A 23,439-nucleotide genomic window follows, 5' to 3' on the forward strand; every position below is an offset into this window, starting at 1 on the left:
CCTATGTACAAGAATATAACTACTATAATACTGCAGCCTATGTACAAGAATATAACTAATATAATACTGCCTCCTATGTACAAGAATATAACATCTATAATACTGCCCCTATGTACAAGAATATAACTACTATAATACAGCCCCCTATGTACAAGAATGTAACTACTATAATACTGCTCCTATGTACAAGAATATAACTACTATAGTACTGCCCCTATGTACAAGAATATAACTACAATTCTGCAGCCTATGTACAAGAATATAACTACTATAATACTGCCTCCTATGTACAAGAATATAACTACTATAATACTGCCCCTATGTACAAGAATATAACATCTTTAATACTGCTCCTACTGTATGTCCAAGAATTTAACCACTATAATACTGCTCCTATGTACAAGAATATATCTACTGTAATACTGCTCCTATGTTCAAGAATATAACTACTATAATACTGCCCCTATGTACAAGAATATATCTACTGTAATACTGCTCCTATGTTCAAGAATATAACTACTATAATACTGACCCTTATGTACAAGAATATAACTAGTATAATACTGCCCCCCATGTACAAGAATATATCTACTGTAATACTGCCCCTGTGTACAAGAATATAGCTACTATAATAATGCCTCCTATGTACAAGAATATAACTACTATAATACTGCTCCCTACATACAAGAATATAACTACTATAATACTGCCCCTTATGTACAAGAATATAACTAGTATAATACTGCCCCCCATGTACAAGAATATATCTACTGTAATACTGCCCTATGTACAAGAATATAGCTACTATAATACTGCCTCCTATGTACAAGAATATAACTACTATAATACTGCCCCCAATGTACAAGAATATAACTAGTATAATACTGCCCCCAATGTACAAGAATATAACTACTGTAATACTGCCCCCATGTACAAGAATATAACTGGTCTAATACTGCTCCTATGTTAAAGAATATAACTATTATAATACTGCCTCCTATGTACAAGAATATAACTACTATAATACTGCTCCTGTGTACAAGAATATAACTACTATAATACTGCACCCTATGTACAAGAATATAACTACTATAATACTGCCCCCTATGTACAAGAATATAACTAGTATAATACTGCCCCCCATGTACAAGAATATATCTACTGTAATACTGCCCCTATGTACAAGAATATAGCTACTATAATAATGACTCCTATGTACAAGAATATAACTACTATAATACTGCTCCCTACATACAAGAATATAACTACTATAATACTGCCCCCTATGTACAAGAATATAACTACTATAATACTGCCCCCAATCTACAGGAATATAACTAGTATAATACTGCCCCCAATGTACAACAATATAACTACTGTAATACTGCTCCCATGTACAAGAATATAACTACTATAATACTGCTCCTATGTTCAAGAATATAACTATTATAATACTGCCTTCTATGTACAAGAATATAACTACTATAATACTGCTCCTGTGTACAAGAATATAACTACTATAATACTGCACCCTATGTACAAGAATATAATTACTATAATACTGCTGCTATGTACAAGAATATAACTACTATAATACCGCCCCCTATGTACAAGAATATAACTACTATAATACTGCCCCCTATGTACAAGAATACAACTACTACAATACTGTCTCCTATGTACAAGAATATATCTACTATAATACTGCCTCTATGTACAAGAATATAACTACTATAATACTGCCTCTATGTACAAGAATATAACTACTATAATACTGCCCCCTATGTACAAGAATACAACTACTATAATACTGCCTCCTACGTACAAGAATAGAACTACTATAATACTGCCCCCTATGTACAAGAATATAACTACTATAATACTGCCTCCTATGTACAAGAATATAACTACTATAATACTGCCTCCTGTGTACAAGAATATAACTACTATAATACTGCCTCCTATGTACAAGAATATAACCACTATAATACTGCCCCCTATGTACAAGAATATAACATCTATAGTACTGCTCCTACGGTATGTACAAGAATTTAACCACTATAAGGCCTTAGTCAGACGGGCGTTTTTAGCCACGATTTGCACATGCGCATGCGTCCGGCGATTTTATAAAACCATTGCTTTGCAATGGTATCGGATACATGAGCGCTTTTTATGCGCTCGTCTGATAGATTACAGAACAGAAATCGCAGATCGCACCTATCTGCGATCTGCAATTCCTGTTCTCTTCTCTATATGCACTCAATGGGGCCGGCGGCAGCAGCGCCGACCCCGTTGAGAACATATAGAAGACAAATCATTCTTCTCTGCCACAGCTGTAACAGCTGTGGCAGAGAAGAACGATGTTTGCCCATTGAATTCAATGGAGCCGGCAATACAGCCGCTCCATTGAAAGCAATGGGCTGCCGGCGTGCGCGGGGTGAATTGTCGGGAAGGGCTTAAATATATAAGCCCTTCCCTGCAATTCATCCTAAAATGTGTTAAAATAAAAAAAAATTGTATACTCACCTTTCTGCTGCGGCCGGAGTCCAGCCGCGGCCGCTGTCAGTTCTCCTGAACTGCTTCTCGGCACTATTCAGCCGACGGGGCTTTAAAATCCCCGCCTGCTGAATAATCTGCCTCTGATTGGTCACAGCCCTGACCAATCAGAGGCAGGTTTCACTCACACACCCATTCATGAATTCATGAATGGGTGAGTGACTGCTGCCTCTCAGGGCTGAGCCAATCAGGGACAGGTCTGACTCACATCCATTCATGAATTCATGAATGGGTGTGAGTGAGACATGCCTCTGATTGGCTCAGCGCTGAGCCAATCAAGGGGCACGTCTGACTCACACCCCCTTCACACCCACTGCAGAACGGCCGCGCGGAGCTCCGGCTGCCGGGAGAAGGTGAGTATATATATATTTTTATTTTTACACATTTTAGGATGAATTGCAGGGAAGGGCTTATATATTTAAGCCCTTCCCGACAATTCATCCCGGGCTCGCCTGCAGCGCATTGCTTTAAATGGAGCTGGCTCTATTGCCGTCTCCATTGAATGCAATGCGCTGGACAGCTCCGGCACGTTTCTAATGAAACGCGGCTAGGAGCAGATTTTCGGGCGATTTGCGGGCGACTTGCGGGCACCGGTCAGGCAATTTGCGGATGCGGATCCGTCATGCGATCCGCAAATCGCGTGAAAAAACGCCCGTGTGACTAAGGCCTAATACTGCGCCTATGTACAAGAATATAACTACTATAATACTGCCCCCTATGTACAAGAATATAACATCTATAATACTGCCCCCTATGTACAAGAATATAACTACTATAATACTGCTCCTATTTACAACAATATAACTACTATTATACTGCCTCCTATGTACAAGAATATAACTACTATAATACTGCCCCTATGTACAAGAATATAACTACTATAATACTGCCCCCTATGTACAAGAATATAACTACTATAATACTGCCCCCTATGTACAAGAATATAACTACTATAATACTGCCTCCTGTGTACAAGAATATAACTACTATAATACTGCTTCCTATGTACGAGAATATAACTACTATAATACTGCCTCCTGTGTACAAGAATATAACTACTATAATACTGCCCCCTATGTACAAGAATATAACTACTATAATACAGCCCCCTATGTACAAGAATATAACTACTATAATACTGCTTCCTATGTACGAGAATATAACTACTATAATACTGCCTCCTGTGTACAAGAATATAACTACTATAATACTGCCCCCTATGTACAAGAATATAACTACTATAATACTGCCCCCTATGTACAAGAATATAACTACTATAATACTGCCCCCTATGTACAAGAATATAACTACTATAATACTGCCCCTTATGTACAAGAACATAACTACTACAATAATGTTCCCTATGTACAAGAATATAACTACTAGAATACTTGCTGTTATGTACAAGCATATAACTACTATAATACTGCCCCCTATGTACAAGAATATATCTACTATAATACTGCCTCCCTTGTACAAGAATATAACATCTATAATACTGCTCCTACTGTATGTACAAGAATTTAACCACTATAATACTGCCCCTATGAACAAGACTATAACTACTATAATACTGCCCCTTATGTAGAAGAATATAACTACTATAATACGGCCCCCTATGTACAAGTATATAACATCTATAATACTGCTCCTACGGTATGTACAAGAATTTAACCACTATAATACTGCCCCTATGTACAAGAATATAACTACTATAATACTGCCCCCTATGTACAAGAATATAACTACTATAAAACTGCCCCCTATGTACAAGAATATAACTACTATAATACTGCCCCCTATGTACAAGAATATAACTACAATACTGCAGCCTATGTGCAAGAATATAACTACTATAAAACTGCCTCCTATGTACAAGAATATATCTACTATAATACTGCTCCCTATGTACAAGAATATAACTACTATACTACTGCCCCCTATGTACAAGAATATAACTACTACAATACTGCCCCTATGTACGAGAATATAACTACTATAATACTGCTCCCTATGCACAAGAATATAACTACTATAAAACTGCTCTTATGTTCAAGAATATAACTACTATAATACAGCCCCCTATGTAAAAGAATATAACTACTATAATACTACTCCTATGTACAAGAATATAACTACAATACTGCAACCTATGTACAAGAATATAACTACTATAATACTGCCTCCTATGTACAAGAATATAACTACTATAATACTGCCCCTATGTACAAGAATATAACTACTATAATAATGCCTCCTATGTACAAGAATATAACTACTATAATACAGCTCATATGTACAAGAATATAACTACTATAATACTGCTCCTATGTACAAGAATATAACTACAATACTGCAACCTATGTACAAGAATATAACTACTATAATACTGCCCCCTATGTACAAGAATATAACTACTATAATACTGCCCCTATATACAAGAATATACCTACTATAATACTGCCTCCTATGTACAAGAACATAACTACTATAATACTGCCCCCTATGTACAAGAATATAACTACTATAATAATGCCTCCTATGTACAAGAATATAACTACTATAATACTGCTCCCTATGTACAAGAATATAACTACTATAATACTGCCCCCTATGTACAAGAATATAACTACTATAATACTGCCCCCTATGTACTAGAATATAACTACTATAATACTGCCCCCAATGTACAAGAATATAACTACTATAATACTGCTCCCATGTACAAGAATATAACTGGTATAATACTGCTCCTATGTACAAGAATATAACTACTATAATACTGCTCCTGTGTACAAGAATATAACTACTATAATACTGCTCCTGTGTACAAGAATATAACTACTATAATAATGCCCCCTATGTACAAGAATATAACTACTATAATACTGCCCCCTATGTACAAGAATATAACTACTATAATACTGCCCCCTATGTACAAGAATATAACTACTATAATACTGCTCCCTATGTACAAGAATATAACTACTATAATACTGCCCCCTATGTACAAGAATATAACTACAATACTGCAGCCTATGTACAGGAATATAACTACTATAATATTGCCACCTATGTACTAGAATATAACTACTATAATACTACCCCGTATGTACAAGAATTTAACCACTATAATACTGCCCCTATGAACAAGAATATAACTACTATAATACTGCCCCTTATGTACAAGACTATAACTACTATAATACTGCCCCCTATGTACAAGAATATAATTACTATAATACTGCTGCTATGTACAAGAATGTAACTACAATTCTGCAACCTATGTACAAGAAAATAACTACTATAATACTGCCTCCTATGTACAAGAATATAACTACTATAATACTGCCTCCTATGTACAAGAATATAACTACTATAATACTGCTCCCTATGTACAAGAATATAACTACTATAATACTGCTCCCTATGTACAAGAATATAACTACTATAATACTACCCCCTATGTACAAGAATATAACAACTATAATACTGCCCCCTATGTACAAGAATATAACTACTATAATACTACCCCCTATGTACAAGAATATAACTACTATAATACTTCCTCCTATGTACAAGAATATAACTACTATAATACTGCTCCCTATGTACAAGAATATAACTACTATAATACTACCCCCTATGTACAAGAATATAACTACTATAATACTGCCTCCTATGTACAAGAATATAACTACTATAATACTGCTCCCTATGTACAAGAATATAACTACTATAATACTGCTCCCTATGTACAAGAATATAACTACTATAATACTACCCCCTATGTACAGGAATATAACTACTATAATACTGCCCCCTATGTACAAGAATAAACCTACTATAATACTACCCCTATGTACAAGAATATAACTACTATATTATTGTCCCCTATATACAAGAATATAACTACTATAATACTGCCTCCTATGTACAAGAATATAACTACTATAATACTGCTCCCTATGCACAAGAATATAACTACTATAATACTACCCCCTATGTACAGGAATATAACTACTATAATACTGCCCCCTATGTACAAGAATATACCTACTATAATACTACCCCTATGTACAAGAATATAACTACTATAATACTGCCTCCTATGTACAAGATTATAACTACTATAAAACTGACCCCTATGTACAAGAATATAACTACTATAATACTGCTCCCTATGTACAAGAATATAACTACTATAATACTGCCCCCTATGTACAAGAATATAACTACTATAATACTGCCCCTTATGTACAAGAATATAACTACTATAATACTGATCCTATGTACAAGAATATAACTACTATAATACTGCCTCCTATGTACAAGAATATAACTACTATAATACTGCCCCCTATGTACAAGAATATAACTACTATAATACTGCCCCCTATGTACAAGGATATAACTACTATAATACTGCCCCCTATGTGCAAGAATATTACCACTATAATACTGCCTCCTATGTAGAAGAATATAACTACTATAATACTGCCCCCTATGTGCAAGAATATAACTACTATAATACTGCCCCCTATCTACAAGAATATAACTACTATAATACTGCCCCCTATCTACAAGAATATAACTACTATAATACTGTCCCTATGTCCAAGAATATAACTACTATAATATTGCCCCCTATGTACAAGAATATAACTACTATAATACTGCTCATATGTACAAGAATATAACTACTATAATACTGCCCCCTATGTACAAGAATATAACTACTATAATACTGCCCCCTATGTACAGGAATATAACTACTATAATACTGCTCCTATGTACAAGAATATAACTACTATAATACTGCCCCCTATGTACAAGAATATAACTACTATAATACTGCTCCTATGTACAAGAATATAACTACTATAATACTGCCTCCTATGTACAAGAATATAACTACTATAATACTGCTCCCTATGTACAAGAATATAACTACTATAATACTGCTCCCTATGTACAAGAATATAACTACTATAATACTACCCCCTATGTACAGTAATATAACTACTATAATACTGCCCCCTATGTACAAGAATATACCTACTATAATACTACCCCTATGTACAAGAATATAACTACTATATTATTGTCCCCTATATACAAGAATATAACTACTATAATACTGCCTCCTATGTACAAGAATATAACTACTATAATACTGCTCCCTATGTACAAGAATATAACTACTATAATACTACCCCCTATGTACAGGAATATAACTACTATAATACTGCCCCCAATGTACAAGAATATACCTACTATAATACTACCCCTATGTACAAGAATATAACTACTATAATACTGCCTCCTATGTACAAGAATATAACTACTATAATACTGACCCCTATGTACAAGAATATAACTACTATAATACTGCTCCCTATGTACAAGAATATAACTACTATAATCTTGCCCCCTATGTACAAGAATATAACTACTATAATACTGCCCCTTATGTACAAGAATATAACTACTATAATACTGATCCTATGTACAAGAATATAACTACTATAATACTGCCTCCTATGTACAAGAATATAACTACTATAATACTGCCCCCTATGTACAAGAATATAACTACTAAAATACTGCCCCCTATGTACAAGGATATAACTACTATAATACTGCCCCCTATGTGCAAGAATATTACCACTATAATACTGCCTCCTATGTAGAAGAATATAACTACTATAATACTGCCCCCTATGTGCAAGAATATAACTACTATAATACTGCCCCCTATCTACAAGAATATAACTACTATAATACTGCCCCCTATCTACAAGAATATAACTACTATAATACTGTCCCTATGTCCAAGAATATAACTACTATAATATTGCCCCCTATGTACAAGAATATAACTACTATAATACTGCTCCTATGTACAAGAATATAACTACTATAATACTGCCCCCTATGTACAAGAATATAACTACTATAATACTGCCCCCTATGTACAGGAATATAACTACTATAATACTGCTCCTATGTACAAGAATATAACTACTATAATACTGCCCCCTATGTACAAGAATATAACTACTATAATACTGCCCCCTATGTACAAGAATATAACTACTATAATACTGCTCCTATGTACAAGAATATAACTACTATAATACTGCCCCCTATGTACAATAATATAACTACTATAATACTGCCCCCTATGTACAAGAATATAACTACTATAATACTGCCCCCTATGTACAAGAATATAACTACTATAATTCTGCTCCTATGTACAAGAATATAACTACTATAATACTGCCCCCTATGTACAATAATATAACTACTATAATACTGCCCCCTATGTCCAAGAATATAACTACTATAATACTGCCCCCTATGTACAAGAATATAACTACTATAATACCGCCCCCTATGTACAGGAATATAACTACTATAATACTGCCCCCTATGTACAAGAATATAACTACTATAATACTGCCTCCTATGTACAAGAATATAACTACTATAATACTGCCCCCTATGTACAAGAATATAACTACTATAATACTGCCCCCTATGTACAAGAATATAACTACTACATACCGCCCCCTATGTACAGGAATATAACTACTATAATACTGCCCCCTATGTACAAGAATATAACTACTATAATACTGCCTCCTATGTACAAGAATATAACTACTATAATACTGCCCCCTATGTACAAGAATATAACTACTATAATACTGCCCCCTATGTACAAGAATATAACTACTATAATACTGCCCCCTATGTACAAGAATATAACTACTATAATACTGCCCCCTATGTACAAGAATATAACTACTATAATACTGCCCCCTATGTACAAGAATATAACCACTATAATACTGCTCCTATGTACAAGTATATAACTTCTATAATACTGCCCCCTATATACAAGAATATAACTACTATAATACTGCTCCCTATGTACAAGAATATAACTACTATAATACTGCTCCCTATGTACAAGAATATAACTACTATAATACTGCCCCCTATGTACAAGAATATAACTACTATAATACTGCCCCCTATGTACAAGTATATAACTTCTATAATACAGCCTCTTATGTACAAGAATATAACTACTATAATACTGCCCCCTATGTACAAGAATATAACTACTATAATACTGCCCCCTATGTACAAGAATATAACTACTATAATACTGCCCCCTATGTACAAGAATATAACTACTATAATACTGCCCCCTATGTACAAGAATATAACTACTATAATACTGCCCCCTATGTACAAGAATATAACTACTATAATACTGCCCCCTATGTACAAGAATATAACTACTATAATACTGCCCCCTATGTACAAGAATATAACTACTATAATACTGCCCCCTATGTACAAGAATATAACTACTATAATACTGCCTCCTATGTACAAGAATATAACTACTATAATACTGCCCCTTATGTACAGGAATATAACCACTATAATACTGCCTCCTATGTACAAGAATATAACAACTATAATACTGCCCCCTATGTACAAGAATATAACTACTATAATACTGCCCCCTATGTACAGGAATATAACCACTATAATACTGCCTCCTATGTACAAGAATATAACTACTATAATACTGCCCCCTATGTACAGGAATATAACTACTATAATACTGCCTCCTATGTACAAGAATATAACTACTATAATACTGCCCCCTATGTACAAGAATATAACTACTATAATACTGCCCCCTATGTACAAGAATATAACTACTATAATACTGCCCCCTATGTACAAGAATATAACTACTATAATACTGCCCCCTATGTACAAGAATATAACTACTATAATACTGCCCCCTATGTACAAGTATATAACTTCTATAATACAGCCTCTTATGTACAAGAATATAACTACTATAATACTGCCCCCTATGTACAAGAATATAACTACTATAATACTGCCCCCTATGTACAAGAATATAACTATTATAATACTGCCCCCTATGTACAAGAATATAACTACTATAATACTGCCCCCTATGTACAAGAATATAACTACTATAATACTGCTCCCTATGTACAAGAATATAACTACTATAATACTGCCCCCTATGTACAAGTATATAACTTCTATAATACAGCCTCTTATGTACAAGAATATAACTACTATAATACTGCCCCCTATGTACAAGAATATAACTACTATAATACTGCCCCCTATGTACAAGAATATAACTACTATAATACTGCCCCCTATGTACAAGAATATAACTACTATAATACTGCCCCCTATGTACAGGAATATAACCACTATAATACTGCCTCCTATGTACAAGAATATAACTACTATAATACTGCCCCCTATGTACAGGAATATAACTACTATAATACTGCCTCCTATGTACAAGAATATAACTACTATAATACTGCCCCCTATGTACAAGAATATAACTACTATAATACTGCCCCCTATGTACAGGAATATAACCACTATAATATTGCCCCCTATGTACAAGAATATAACTACTATAATACTGCCCCCTATGTACAAGAATATACCTACTATAATACTGCCCCCTATGTACAAGAATAGAACTACTATAATACTGCCCCCTATGTACAAGAATATAACTACTATAATACTGCTCCCTATGTACAAGAATATAACTACTATAATACTGCCCCCTATGTACAAGAATATAACTACTATAATACTGCTCCTATGTACAAGAATATAACTACTATAATACTGCCCCTATGTACAAGAATATAACTACTATAATACTGCCCCCTATGTACAAGAATATAACTACTATAATACTGCCTCCTATGTACAAGAATATAACTACTATAATACTGCCCCCTATGTACAAGAATATAACTACTATTATAATGCTACAAGATACAGTGCAGTGGATCCTTGCAGTGAGCTCGGAGTCTCGTCTGATGTAGGGTCTGATATATACTGGGGGTTTGGACATCCTTAGTCATGTTCTTCTGTGCAATCCATTCCCTGAAGAAATGCCATCGCAGTAATTCAGCAAGCTGCTGTTGAGTCCCCCCTCTGAGCGCCCCCGGGGTGCCATCGCTGTGCGCCTCGTAGACCTCTTACCCCCCTCCGCCGCTGGCAGCGTCTTCTTTGCTATTTGAGTTTCTGCTGTAACTTACTATGACAAAATAAAGCTGGAAAATGTGCTGACAAGTAGAAGGCGGAGGATCCCGGCCAGGTGTGCCGAACCTAGAAACCAAATTAGCTCCCGGTGCCCTGACATAGATTCTGCACCATCAGTCAGGAGGTGGCGGTAACACCAGGAAGCAGAGGGTCAACACATTAACTCCTTCAGTTCCAGGACAACAAACAGCGCGGTACCTCATTGGATGGTCTGTGAGTGCTGCTTCCATGGACTGAGCTGTTTTCCATTGTTCCTTGGTCTGCATCTTTTAACCCCTTCCAATCCAATGCTGCCCCTTCACCACCTGCAGGAAAGACAGAGGGTTTAGTTTGAGATAGAAGGGCATACCTAAGGCTAGTCAGACATAAACTCGGCCCGATATCGCTCTCGCCAAGGTGCGATTGTTACCTGCGGGTGCGAGGCGCTTCTCTGTCAAAAACGCCTCCCATCACTGCAGTAAAGTAGCGATCAACCGGCGAGGCTTTCCGCCATGTCAGAGGATCAACAGGTGTTGCCTCTGCGAATCCTCACATTGTCCGCCGTGCGACAATGGGCAATGCATTCCAAAGAACGCGAAAATCTAGTACCTGCCGCTATTTACTTTTCTACACTGCTATATGATGCAGTAAAGGAATCGCTCCTGTGTATGGCGCCATTCCAAAGAACGCGGTTCATATTCGTGCGTCTCGCAATGCACAAATCTCGTGCAATTTATTTGGGCGTGAGAAACCGGGCTCATTCCAAGTAATGACCAGTGTGGCTGAGCAGAGTAGGAGTAACGGTACCGATCATGGAAGAAGAGATGTCATCTGGGCCTGTCCGCTGTCGGAGGGCTTAGACCGCCGCGCTGCTCATCCGCTTTGCAGCATTGAAAATCACAGCGACAAAGCGGGACGAAAGCAAATCATTGATTTTAGTGGTTTCGTTTCCAGTGGGGATGCTCCCGTGGTAATACTCCGTGTCAGTAAGAGGGCAGGACCTCTCCTCCTGCTTTTTTTTTCAAACACACTAGCAAGAAGCATATTCACACATGCGCCCATCTGTTTTAGCCCTAAGGCGCTCCTTATCTGCACGTCTTGTACATGAGCCGGGTCCGGAGGGGTGGGCACCTGATTTACAGAGTACAGAGGTTTTCCATAGAACATTGGACAGTGTGCGGACACTTATCAGGGACATAATAATGCACACGCACGACGAGTACACGCAAGATGAAAACATGCATGACGAGTACATGCATGATGATCACACATGATGAGCACGCGAATGACAGATTTTGCAGGATTTCTAATTAAATGTCTACACAAAAGATAATTAGCGGATGAGAATAGCATGGGTGCGGGATGATTCTGGGGTGCGGGATGATTCTGGGGTGCAGGATGATTCTGGGGTGCAGGATAATTCTGAGATCCAGGATGATTCTGGGGTGCGGGATGATTCTGGGGTGCGGGATGATTCTGGGGTGCAGGATAATTCTGGGGTGCAGGATAATTCTGAGATCCAGGATGATTCTGGGGTGCGGGATGATTCTGGGGTGCAGGATAATTCTGAGGTCCGGGATGATTCTGGGGTGTGGGATAATTCTGAGGTCCAGGATGATTCTGGGGTGCGGGATGATTCTGGGGTGCGGGATGATTCTGGGGTGCAGGATAATTCTGGGGTGCAGGATAATTCTGAGATCCAGGATGATTCTGGGGTGCGGGATGATTCTGGGGTGCGGGATGATTCTGGGGTGCAGGATAATTCTGGGGTGCAGGATAATTCTGAGATCCAGGATGATTCTGGGGTGCGGGATGATTCTGGGGTGCAGGATAATTCTGAGGTCCGGGATGATTCTGGGGTGCAGGATAATTCTGAGGTCCGGGATGATTCTGGGGTGCGGGATAATTCCGAGGTCCGGGATGATTCTGGGGTGCGGGATGATTCTGGGGTGCAGGATAATTCTGAGGTCTGGGATGATTCTGGGGTGCGGGATAATTCTGAGGTCCAGGATGATTCTGGGGTGCGGGATGATTCTGAGGTGTGGGATAATTCTGAAGTCCAGGATGATTCTGGGGTGCAGGATAATTCTGAGGTCCGGGATGATTCTGGGGTGCAGAATAATTCTGAGGTCCGGGATGATTCTGGGGTGTGGGATAATTCTGAGGTCCGGGATGATTCTGGGGTGCGGGATGATTCTGGGGTGCGGGATGATTCTGGGGTGCAGGATAATTCTGGGGTGCAGGATAATTCTGAGGTCCGGGATGATTCTGGGGTGCGGGATGATTCTGGGGTGCGGGATGATTCTGGGGTGCAGGATAATTCTGAGATCCAGGATGATTCTGGGGTGCGGGATGATTCTGGGGTGCAGGATAATTCTGAGGTCCGGGATGATTCTGGGGTGTGGGATAATTCTGAGGTCCGGGATGATTCTGGGGTGCGGGATGATTCTGGGGTGCAGGATAATTCTGAGGTCTGGGATGATTCTGGGGTGCGGGATAATTCTGAGGTCCAGGATGATTCTGGGGTGCAGGATAATTCTGAGGTCCGGGATAATTCTGGGGTGCGGGATAATTCTGGGGTGCAGGATAATTCTGAGGTCCGGGATGATTCTGGGGTGCGGGATAATTCTGAGGTCCGGGATGATTCTGGGGTGCGGGATGATTCTGGGGTGCGGGATGATTCTGGGGTGTGGGGTGTATTTTGGTGCCGTCTCCTTAACAATGAATACAGCTAGAAACTTCCACTGTAAGCACCAACCAAAGCTTTACCCCAAGCTGCTAATATTACTCTGTTACCCTTCTCCAACACCCTCTATCTGAGAGGACCTCTAACTCTGTTCATCCTGGGCTTCCTCGTTCATGAATAGATTTCTAGAATGATAGTTTGAGGAGCCAAAGACTTACTGAAAGGGGTTGTCAGGGATGTTTCCCCTGCCATATACTCGCTTCTCCCTGAATCTCCCGCACTGCTTCGTGCCCGCTGTGTGTTTACAGACTGCATTCATCCTGTGTACAGAACAACATTGGCTGCAGCAGCCTGAGGCTCGTAAACAGGCTGCTGCAGCCTGTGAAGCCAGAGCTGCAGTGCTGGAGACAGCGAGGAGAGGTGAGTCATTGACTCTTGGTCATTTTATGGCAGGCCAAGATGGTTTTAGAAAAAAAACATCTCAGACAATTCATTAAGAAGATCCCAGTATTATAAATGGCACATTGTGGATAGGGCGGAGAGCCCAGGGTTGTGTTGCAGGCACAGGGTGGAGGGGGCTGTTATAGCAGTCCAAGGTCCTCGTTTTATGCCTCTTAGGGGTAAATGCTCCTTTAGTCATTGATGCTTCTATCTATACCGCCTCAACCCCATCACATTTTTTTTTCTAGAAATAGAATCATCTGTGGCTCCTGCAAATGTCCTCCTTGTATACCTTCCTTCATGCGGCCTAAATATCATTACAATGTATCACTAACAGAATGTTCTATAGGCACTTCTGCACATGGAACAGAAAAGGCGGTCAGGAGACAGGAAGCAGGAGGGTGATAAGCAGCATTACTGCAGCTGGCAGAACACAAGGGGCGGCTGCAGCAGAAGATTCCCCCAGTATAGTCATTACTGCTATCTGATAGCCAACACTTTATCTAGATAACCGGGATGCCATTAGGCCAGCGGAAGGTTGTGCTCGGTTAGGGGTGCTTTTGGGGAGTGAATTATTTAGTAGTTTTTTTTAAGAATGCATCCATACATTAGTACTAATCGTTATCATCATAAAGGCCGCCATCATAACTAACATCAAGGACATCACAGTAATCACCAGCACCTTCATCATCATCAGTTATCACTGGCATCATCATCGTCACCCTATCTTAGTCATCACTAGCACCATCAGCGGGGTCATAACCATTAACTCCATTGTCATGACCACCACCATAATCCTATTGTCATCACCTTGATAAATAGTAACTAGAGATGAGCGAACACCAAAATGTTCGGGTGTTCGTTATTCGTAACGAACTTCCCGTGATGCTCGAGGGTTCGTTTCGAACAACGAACCCCATTGAAGTCAATGGGCGACCGGAACATTTTTGTATTTCGCCGATGCTCGCTAAGGTTTTCATGTGTGAAAATCTGGGCAATTCAGGAAAGTGATGGGAATGACACAGTGACGGATAGGGCAGGCGAGGGGCTACATGGTGGGCTGCATCTCAAGTTCCCAGGTCCCACTATTAAGCCACAATAGCGGCAAGAGTGCCCCCCCCCCCCCCCCCCCCCCACTGTCAGCATAAAGATCGTCCTCCTCTGGCACAGCTGTAACAGCTGTAGCAGAGAAGAACGATGTTTGCCCATTGAATTCAATGGAGCGGCAATACAGCATGTTCCACTGAATGCAATGGGCTGCCGGCGATCGCAGGATGAATGGTCGGAAAGGGGTTAAATATATAACCCCTTTCCTGCAATTCATCCAGAAATGTGTTACACTAAAAATATATACCGGCGTATAAGGCGACGGGGCGTATAAGACGACCCCCCAACTGTCACCTTATACGCCGGCAATACAGTGGAGCAAAGAATAAAAAGCATTACTTACGTTTTTAGATGATCTGCGGCGCTCCTGCAGGCTGTCACTCCCTCCTGGTCCACGGCAGACAAGCTTTCTCCACGAAAGACTTTAAATCCCTGCCTCCAGAAGCACATGTGCCTTCAGCCAATCACAGCCAATGACAATGATGTCATTGAATGGCTGTGATTGGCTGTGTTTCTGGAGGCGGGGATTTCAAGCCTTTCGTGGAGAAAGCTTGTCTGCCGTGGACCAGGAGGGAGTGACAGCCTGCAGGAGCACCGCAGATCATCTAAAAACGTAAGTAATGCTTTTTATTCTTTGCTCCACTGTATTGCCGGCGTATAAGGTGACAGTTGGGGGGTCGTCTTATACGCCCCGTCGCCTTATACGCCGGTATATATTTTTAGTGTAACACATTTCTGGATGAATTGCAGGAAAGGGGTTATATATTTAACCCCTTTCCGACCATTCATCCTGCGATCGCCGGCAGCCCATTGCATTCAGTGGAGTCGGCTGTATTGCCGGTTCCATTGAATTCAATGGGCAAACATCGTTCTTCTCTGCTACAGCTGTTACAGCTGTGCCAGAGAAGAAGGATTTGTCTTCTATATGTTCTCAATGGGGTCAGCGCTGCTGCCGCTGGCCCCATTGAGCGCATATAGAATGCATCCATAGCGAGCAGCGGGAGGGGCAGATTTCAATACTCGGGTGACACCTTATCTCCCCAGCCACTCACAGCAGGGGGGTGGTATAGGGCTTAAACGTTGCAGGGGGAAGTTGTAATGCCTTCCCTGTCTTTATATTGGCCAAAAAAAAGCGCTAACGTCTCAGGGAAGAAAGTTTAATTTACCAGAACACCGCATGGTGTTCGTTACGAATAACGAACATCCCGAACACCCTAATATTCGCACGAATAGCAAGCTCGGACGAACGCGTTCGCTCATCTCTAATAGTAACACCACTTACATCAGCACCATCATCACATTATGATCATCATTAACATTGTCCTCCTCCTCATCATCATCTGCACTGTGATCTTCACAGGAGAATTGATTTAATTCATGACTAGATCTTTGATTTGCTGGTGTATTTTCTTCATTTCTGCCGCCACAGCTGGAAAATCCCAGGATTCTCTAAAAGTGGAGCAGTTATCAAGCACCTAATGTGAACTGAGTCTTTCACAGCTACTGTATGTAGCATCTGCAGCCAAGTCCAGACAAATAGGGAAAGGGGGAGATGTGAGGTGGGGGGGGGGGGGGGGGCTGGGGTGTTACCAGATACTAATGGAGCTCCATGCTTTCTCAGCTGGACTCCAAGTTTATTTGAAGAGTTGCTTTGAAACTTTTTTAACCAACCCTATATAACCAGGTTATTTGGGGGAGGGTGGGGGTGTCTCTGGGTTTGCAGTGACTTTGCAGTGATGTATTAAGAAATTGCATAAGTAACAACACCTTAATGATATTAGTCATTCCTGTGATTGGCTGGATCAGAGAAGCTCAGCTACTTATTTTCTGCACTTTTCTGTCTCCTCATCTTAGTTGGGACTTTTGGCTGCCATTCTGAAGGAACATTAGAGCACCTCGTATATGATATGCCCTGTGAACTCCTCCACTCTGCACCTTCACAGGTCTATGGAAGAAGCAGGGTGTCATACTGTCCACTATGTGTCACTATTGTACCACCTTATTAGAATACAGCACCACTGGGGTGTCAGCACTACAAAACAATGAGGGTCTGACAGCAAGTAGCGATTAGTGGCTCCTACTACTCACTAATCACCTGCTGAGAATCCAGTATTGATACTAGGGAGGTGATATTGCCATTGTTGTGACCCCATGATTAGAGCACAAGCTGTGCCCGAATAGGTAGTCTGCAGAGCATCGCCCCACAGTGTCACAGATACATTATGACGACAGCCGATCCGGCAACACACACTGCATCTTAAATAGATGCCATGCTCATTAGAAGTCTGCGCACACCCTGATGATGCATGCCTGCTCCATATTGCATCACTGGGATCCTATCCTGTTCGTGCACGACACACATCGACAACTAGATGTACAGATCCGCCCCAGTATGGACGAGCTACAATTGTATCACAGCAGGGTGTAAAGCTGCAAAGCATAGAACAATGCTGAGGAAAGCAGATGAGCTGCAACGTGCCAGTGCTAAGCATACAATGTAATGATGGGGGGCTCCCAGTCAATGCACTCTGGGGGGCTAGCATCATGCATGCGTGGTCTGCTACACTGGAGTTGTGTGCGCTGCCTGCTGAGGAGTTGGCATTTGCAAGTTGTGTCAATATCCAGGATTTCTCTTCAGATCCTTTGTCTGAAGTCCAGTCATTGCATGTAAAGTATTGATTGTGCCCAGAATCCGCCATATCACCTTGCAGTGTGTGAACTCCAGCAGTCTGCAATGTGCAGGCTAAGTTATGGTGGAGTATTACATTGTGGCAGTGAATAGTTTGCTTCAGTGTTATTGTGTTGCAGTGTTTAGTACTGGACCAGGATTGTATCCATATTGAGTTATCTATTCACTATGTTGCAGTGTAGCGCTCGGGTTATGAATAGTGCTGTGTACTTTGGGGACTGTTCGATGTTATTGTGCGGCAGTGTGCAGGTGTTCTATTATTTGGCAGTGCACTGGTTCTGCTCCAGTGCTGCTGGTTTGCAGAGTGTTTTATGACTCCGGGTTATTATTGTGTTGTAATATCTTGGTTGCATTACAACTCAGTGTTATCTTGCTAAGGTCTGCATGTTAACTTATGGTCCCCATCATTCACTGCAGAGTGTCATTACTGGATCATAACTGGAGCAGGTCTATGCTGTTGCAGTGTATAGGTTGTGTTACTGTGTTGCAGTGTGTACTTTGGGTTAAGGTACAATGTTAGAATTTTGCAGTGTTGTGAGAGAAGTTTTTATAGCAGAAATTGTGTGACTGAATGCTGTTGTATTGCATTGTGTAAACGACATTGTGGTTTCTAGTGATATCACATTACATTGTGTAGATTATGCTGTCACATCCCTTTGCAGTGTGCAGGTTGGGTCACATTCCAATGTTATTCTGCTCATAGTTAAGTGCTATTGTTTACACTACTAACATTGTACTATTCATCTATGTTACTGTTTGCAGTGTTTATGTCCAGGTCCATTGGTGTTTTGATATAATGCATAGCGGCTGTGAAGGGATATAGTTTCTCTCATATCTCATTGTCCAGTGTAGTGTTGCAGTGTATAGACAGTTTCACTGTCCATTGCTATAGTGTTGCAGTGTATTCTGTCTTATGGTTCAGTGTTGAGGTGTATAGTATGACTCTTAGTTTAGTGCTGTGGTGTTGCAGTATGCAGTCTGTCTCATAGCTCACTGTGGTGTTGCAGTGTGTAGTCTGTTTCATGGTCCAGTGCTGCAGTGTGTAATATGTCACATGGTCCAGTGCTGTGGTGTTGAAGTGCCTGGTTTGTTCCAAGTTCCAGTGCTGTGGTGTTGCAGTGCATAGTCTGTCTGATGACCCAGCGCTGTGGGGCTGCAGTGTGTAGTCTATCTCATGGTCCAGTGCGGTGTTGCAGTATGTAGTCTGTCTTATGGTCCAGGGCTGTGGTGTTGCAGTGTGTAATATGTCACATGGTCCAGTGCTGTGGTGTTGCAGATTGTGGTCTGTCTCATGGTGCAGTATGATGTTGCAGTGTGCAGTCTGTGGCATGGTCCAGTGTGGTGTTGCAGTGTGTAGTCTGTCTCATAGTCCAGTGCGGTGTTGCAGTATGGTCTGTCTCATGGTCCTGCGCTGCGGTGTTGCAGTGTGTAGTCTACCCCATGGTCCAGTGTGGTGTTGCAGTGTGTAGTCTACCCCATGGTCCAGTGTGGTGTTGCAGTGTGTAGCCTGTCTCATGGTCCAGTGTGGTGTTGTAGTTTGTAGTCTTTCTCACGGTCCAATGAGGTGTTGCAGTTTCTACTCTGTCTCATGGTCCAGTCTCCAGTGCTGTGGTGGTGCAGTGTTTATCTGATAGTCTAGTGCTGTGGTGTTGCAGTGTGTAGTCTGTGTCATGGTCCAGTATAGTGTTGCAGTGTGTCGTATGTCTCATGGTCCAGTGTAGTGGTGTTGCAGTTTGTAGTCTGTTTCACGGTCCAGTGTGGTGTTGCAATGTGCAGTCTGTCTCAAGGATCCAGTGTGCTGTTGTAGTTTGTAGTTTCTCTTATGGTCTGTTGTGGTGTTGCAGTGTGCAGTCTGTCTCAAGGATCCAGTGTGGTGTTGCAGTGTGCAGTTTGTCTCATGTTCCAGTGAGGTGTTGCAATGGGGTCTGTGTCATGGTGTTGCAGTGTGTAGTCTGTCTCATAGTCCAGTGTGGTGTTGCAGTATGGTCTGTCTTATGGTCCAGTGCTGTGGTGTTGCAGTGTGTAGTCTACCCCATGGTCCAGTGTGGTGTTGCAGTTTGTAGTTTGTCTCATGGTCCAGTGTGGTTTTGTAGTTTGTAGTATGTCTCATGGTCCAGTGAGGTGTGGCAGTGTGTAGCCTGTCTCATGGTCCAGTGTGGTGTTGTAGTTTGTAGTCTGTCTCCCGGTCCAATGAGGTGTTGCAGTTTCTACTCTGTCTCATGGTCCAGTCTCCAGTGCTGTGGTGTTGCAGTGTTTAGTCTATCTGATAGTCTAGTGCTGTGGTGTTGCAGTGTGCAGTCTGTCTCATGTTCCAGTTAAGTGTTGCAGTGTGCAGTATGTGGCATGGTCCAGTGCTGTGGTGTTGCAGTGTGTAGTCTGTCTGATGGTCCAATGCTGTAGTGTTACAGCGTGTAGTCTATCTCATGGTCCAGTATGGTGTTGCAGTGTGTAGTCTGTCTTATGGCCCAGTGTGGTGTCACAGTGTGCAGTCTGTCTCATGGTCCAGTGCGGTGTTGCAATTTGTGGTCTGTCTCAGGGTGTAGTGTAGTGTTGCAGTGTGCAGTATGTTTCATGGTCCAGTGTGGTGTTGCAGTGTGCAGTCTGTCTCATTGTCCAGTGTGGTGTTGCAGTATGCATTCTGTCTCATGGTCCAGTGTGGTGTTGCAGTGTGCAGTCTGTATCATGTTCCAGTGTGGTGTTGCAGTTAGCAGTCTGTGTCATGGTCCAGTGTGGTGTTGCAGATTGTGGTCTGTCTCATGGTGCAGTATGATGTTGCAGTGTGCAGTCTGTGGCATGGTCCAGTGTGGTGTTGCAGTATGCATTCTGTCTCATGGTCCAGTGTGGTGTTGCAGTGTGCAGTCTGTCTCATTGTCCAGTGTGGTGTTGCAGTATGCATTCTGTCTCATGGTCCAGTGTGGTGTTGCAGTGTGCAGTCTGTCTCAATGTCCAGTGTGGTGTTGCAGTTTGTGGTCTGTCTCATAGTGCAGTGAAGTGCTGCAGTATGCAGTCTGTGTCATGGTCCAGTGTGGTGTTGCAGTGTGCATTCTGTCTTATGGTCCAGTGTGGTGTTGCAGTGTGCAGTCTGTATCATGGTCTAGTGTGATGTTGCAGTGTGCAGTCTGTGTCATGGTCCAGTGAGGTGTTGCAGTTTGTGGTCTGTCTCATAGGGCAGTGTGGTGTTGCAGTGTGCAGTCTGTATCATGGTCCAGTGTGGTGTTGCAGTGTGCAGTCTGTATCATGGTCCAGTGTGGTGTTGCAGTGTGCAGTCTGTCTCATGGTCCAGTGTGGTGTTGCAGTGTGCAGTCTGTCTCATGGTCCAGTGTGGTGTTGCAGTTTGTGGTCTGTTTCATAAGGCAGTGTGGTGTTGCAGTGTGTAGCCTGTGGCATGGTCCATTGTAGTGTTGCAGTGTACAGTCTGTCTCATGGTCCAGTGCTGTGGTGTTGTAGTGTGCAGTTTGTCTTATCATCCAGTGTGGTGTTGCAGTTTGTAGACTCTCTTATGGTCCAGTGTAGTGTTGCAGTGTATAGTCTGTCTCATGGTCCAGTGCTGTGGTGTTGTAGTGTGCAGTCTGTCTCATGATCCAGTGTGGTGTAGCAGTTTGTGGTCTGTCTTATGGTCCAGTGTAGTGTTGCAGTGTATAGTCTGTCTCATGGTCCAGTGCTGTGGTGTTGTAGTGTGCAGTCTGTCTCATGATCCAGTGTGGTGTAGCAGTTTGTGGTCTGTCTTATGGTGCAGTGTGGTGTTGCAGTGTGCAGTCTGTCTCATGGTCCAGTGTTCAGTGCTATCACCTTGCAGCTCACATCCTCAATGTGCAGTGTACAGTGTGGATAAGGTTCTTACCTGCACTGTGAGATCCAATGCAGCCCATGTTGCACACTGAGTGGGATGGATATGGTGGGTATAGAGGGGACGGATCAGGGGGATGACGGACGATGCTTGGGGTGATGGATGGAGGAAGGTAAGGGCTAGGAGAAGGTAGAGTGGGGAGATGAAAGGATCAGAGGATCGAGGAAGGGGCAAAGGAAAGGAGAAAGGATGGAGAAAGGGGGAAAAGAAGAGGAGAGAGGAGGAGAGAGGGGGGATGCACGGAGGAGGTTCCCCGTCACTGGGGTCTCGGATCTGGGATCATACTGGGATGTCTCCGGACGTGACGAGCAGACACAGCCCTCTCTCCTGGCTCCCTCTCTCTCCCTCTCTCTCTCTCCTCCCTCTCGCTCCCTCTCTTTCTCAGGGATGCTCGGGGACCAGCAGCCCAGGGCGGGGGAGGAGGATGAGACTCACAAACAGAAGGAGTAAGGATTGGCTGAGGGGGAGGAAACAGCTGGGAGAGGAGCTGTCACATCCACAGGGCATGCAGTATCCTTGGCTCAATGCTGTCTGTTTGGAGATCCCTAGCTGCCTCTTACATGTCTCTTCTTATGTTGCAGCTCTCTGTCTTCAGTCTGTACAGATGCAGCAGAGCTGAGTTTAGTATTTGGTATGACTCAATCACAATGCAGTCAGAGTTATCCTGAAGCACGAAGAGTGCAACCTCAGAGAGTCAGATTACAATTCCAGCTCTGCTACATCTAATGCAACGTGTCACCTGTCTCATCCTTGGCTCAGTCTATGTGGATCTTGGTACAACCTGTGTATCTCTCCCACACACTGTCACTCCCTCCTCCCGCTGCGCTCCATGTCCGTCTGTCTCATTATGTTTTCTGGGCAGGTTTATCCAGCAAGCATCAATTCTCAGCATCATAAGAGAGGAGGAGGAGGAGGAGGAGAGCTCATGCCGCAGGTCACTCTGTCTGAGCTTATTAACAGGGCAAGACTATGGAATGGGCA

At 41.6% G+C, this 23,439-nt stretch overlaps 1 protein-coding gene across 1 annotated transcript in view; it reads right to left on the reverse strand.

Annotated features, from left to right (window-relative positions):
• FAM131B (family with sequence similarity 131 member B) overlaps positions 1-22,500 on the reverse strand; it is a 149,258-nt gene extending 126,758 nt beyond the window's left edge. The window contains exons 1-2 of the mRNA XM_066601498.1: positions 22,453-22,500; positions 11,908-12,014 (exon numbers count right to left, since the gene is read on the reverse strand). Coding sequence (XP_066457595.1) covers positions 11,908-12,014; positions 22,453-22,480 — 135 coding nt within the window. The 5' untranslated portion in view covers positions 22,481-22,500. The remainder of the gene's footprint in view (positions 1-11,907; positions 12,015-22,452) is intronic.
• Positions 22,501-23,439: the final 939 nt, after the last annotated feature.

The sequence above is a fragment of the Eleutherodactylus coqui genome, chromosome 4 (genome assembly GCF_035609145.1).
Source record: "Eleutherodactylus coqui strain aEleCoq1 chromosome 4, aEleCoq1.hap1, whole genome shotgun sequence".
Classification (NCBI taxonomy): Eukaryota; Metazoa; Chordata; class Amphibia; order Anura; family Eleutherodactylidae; genus Eleutherodactylus; species Eleutherodactylus coqui.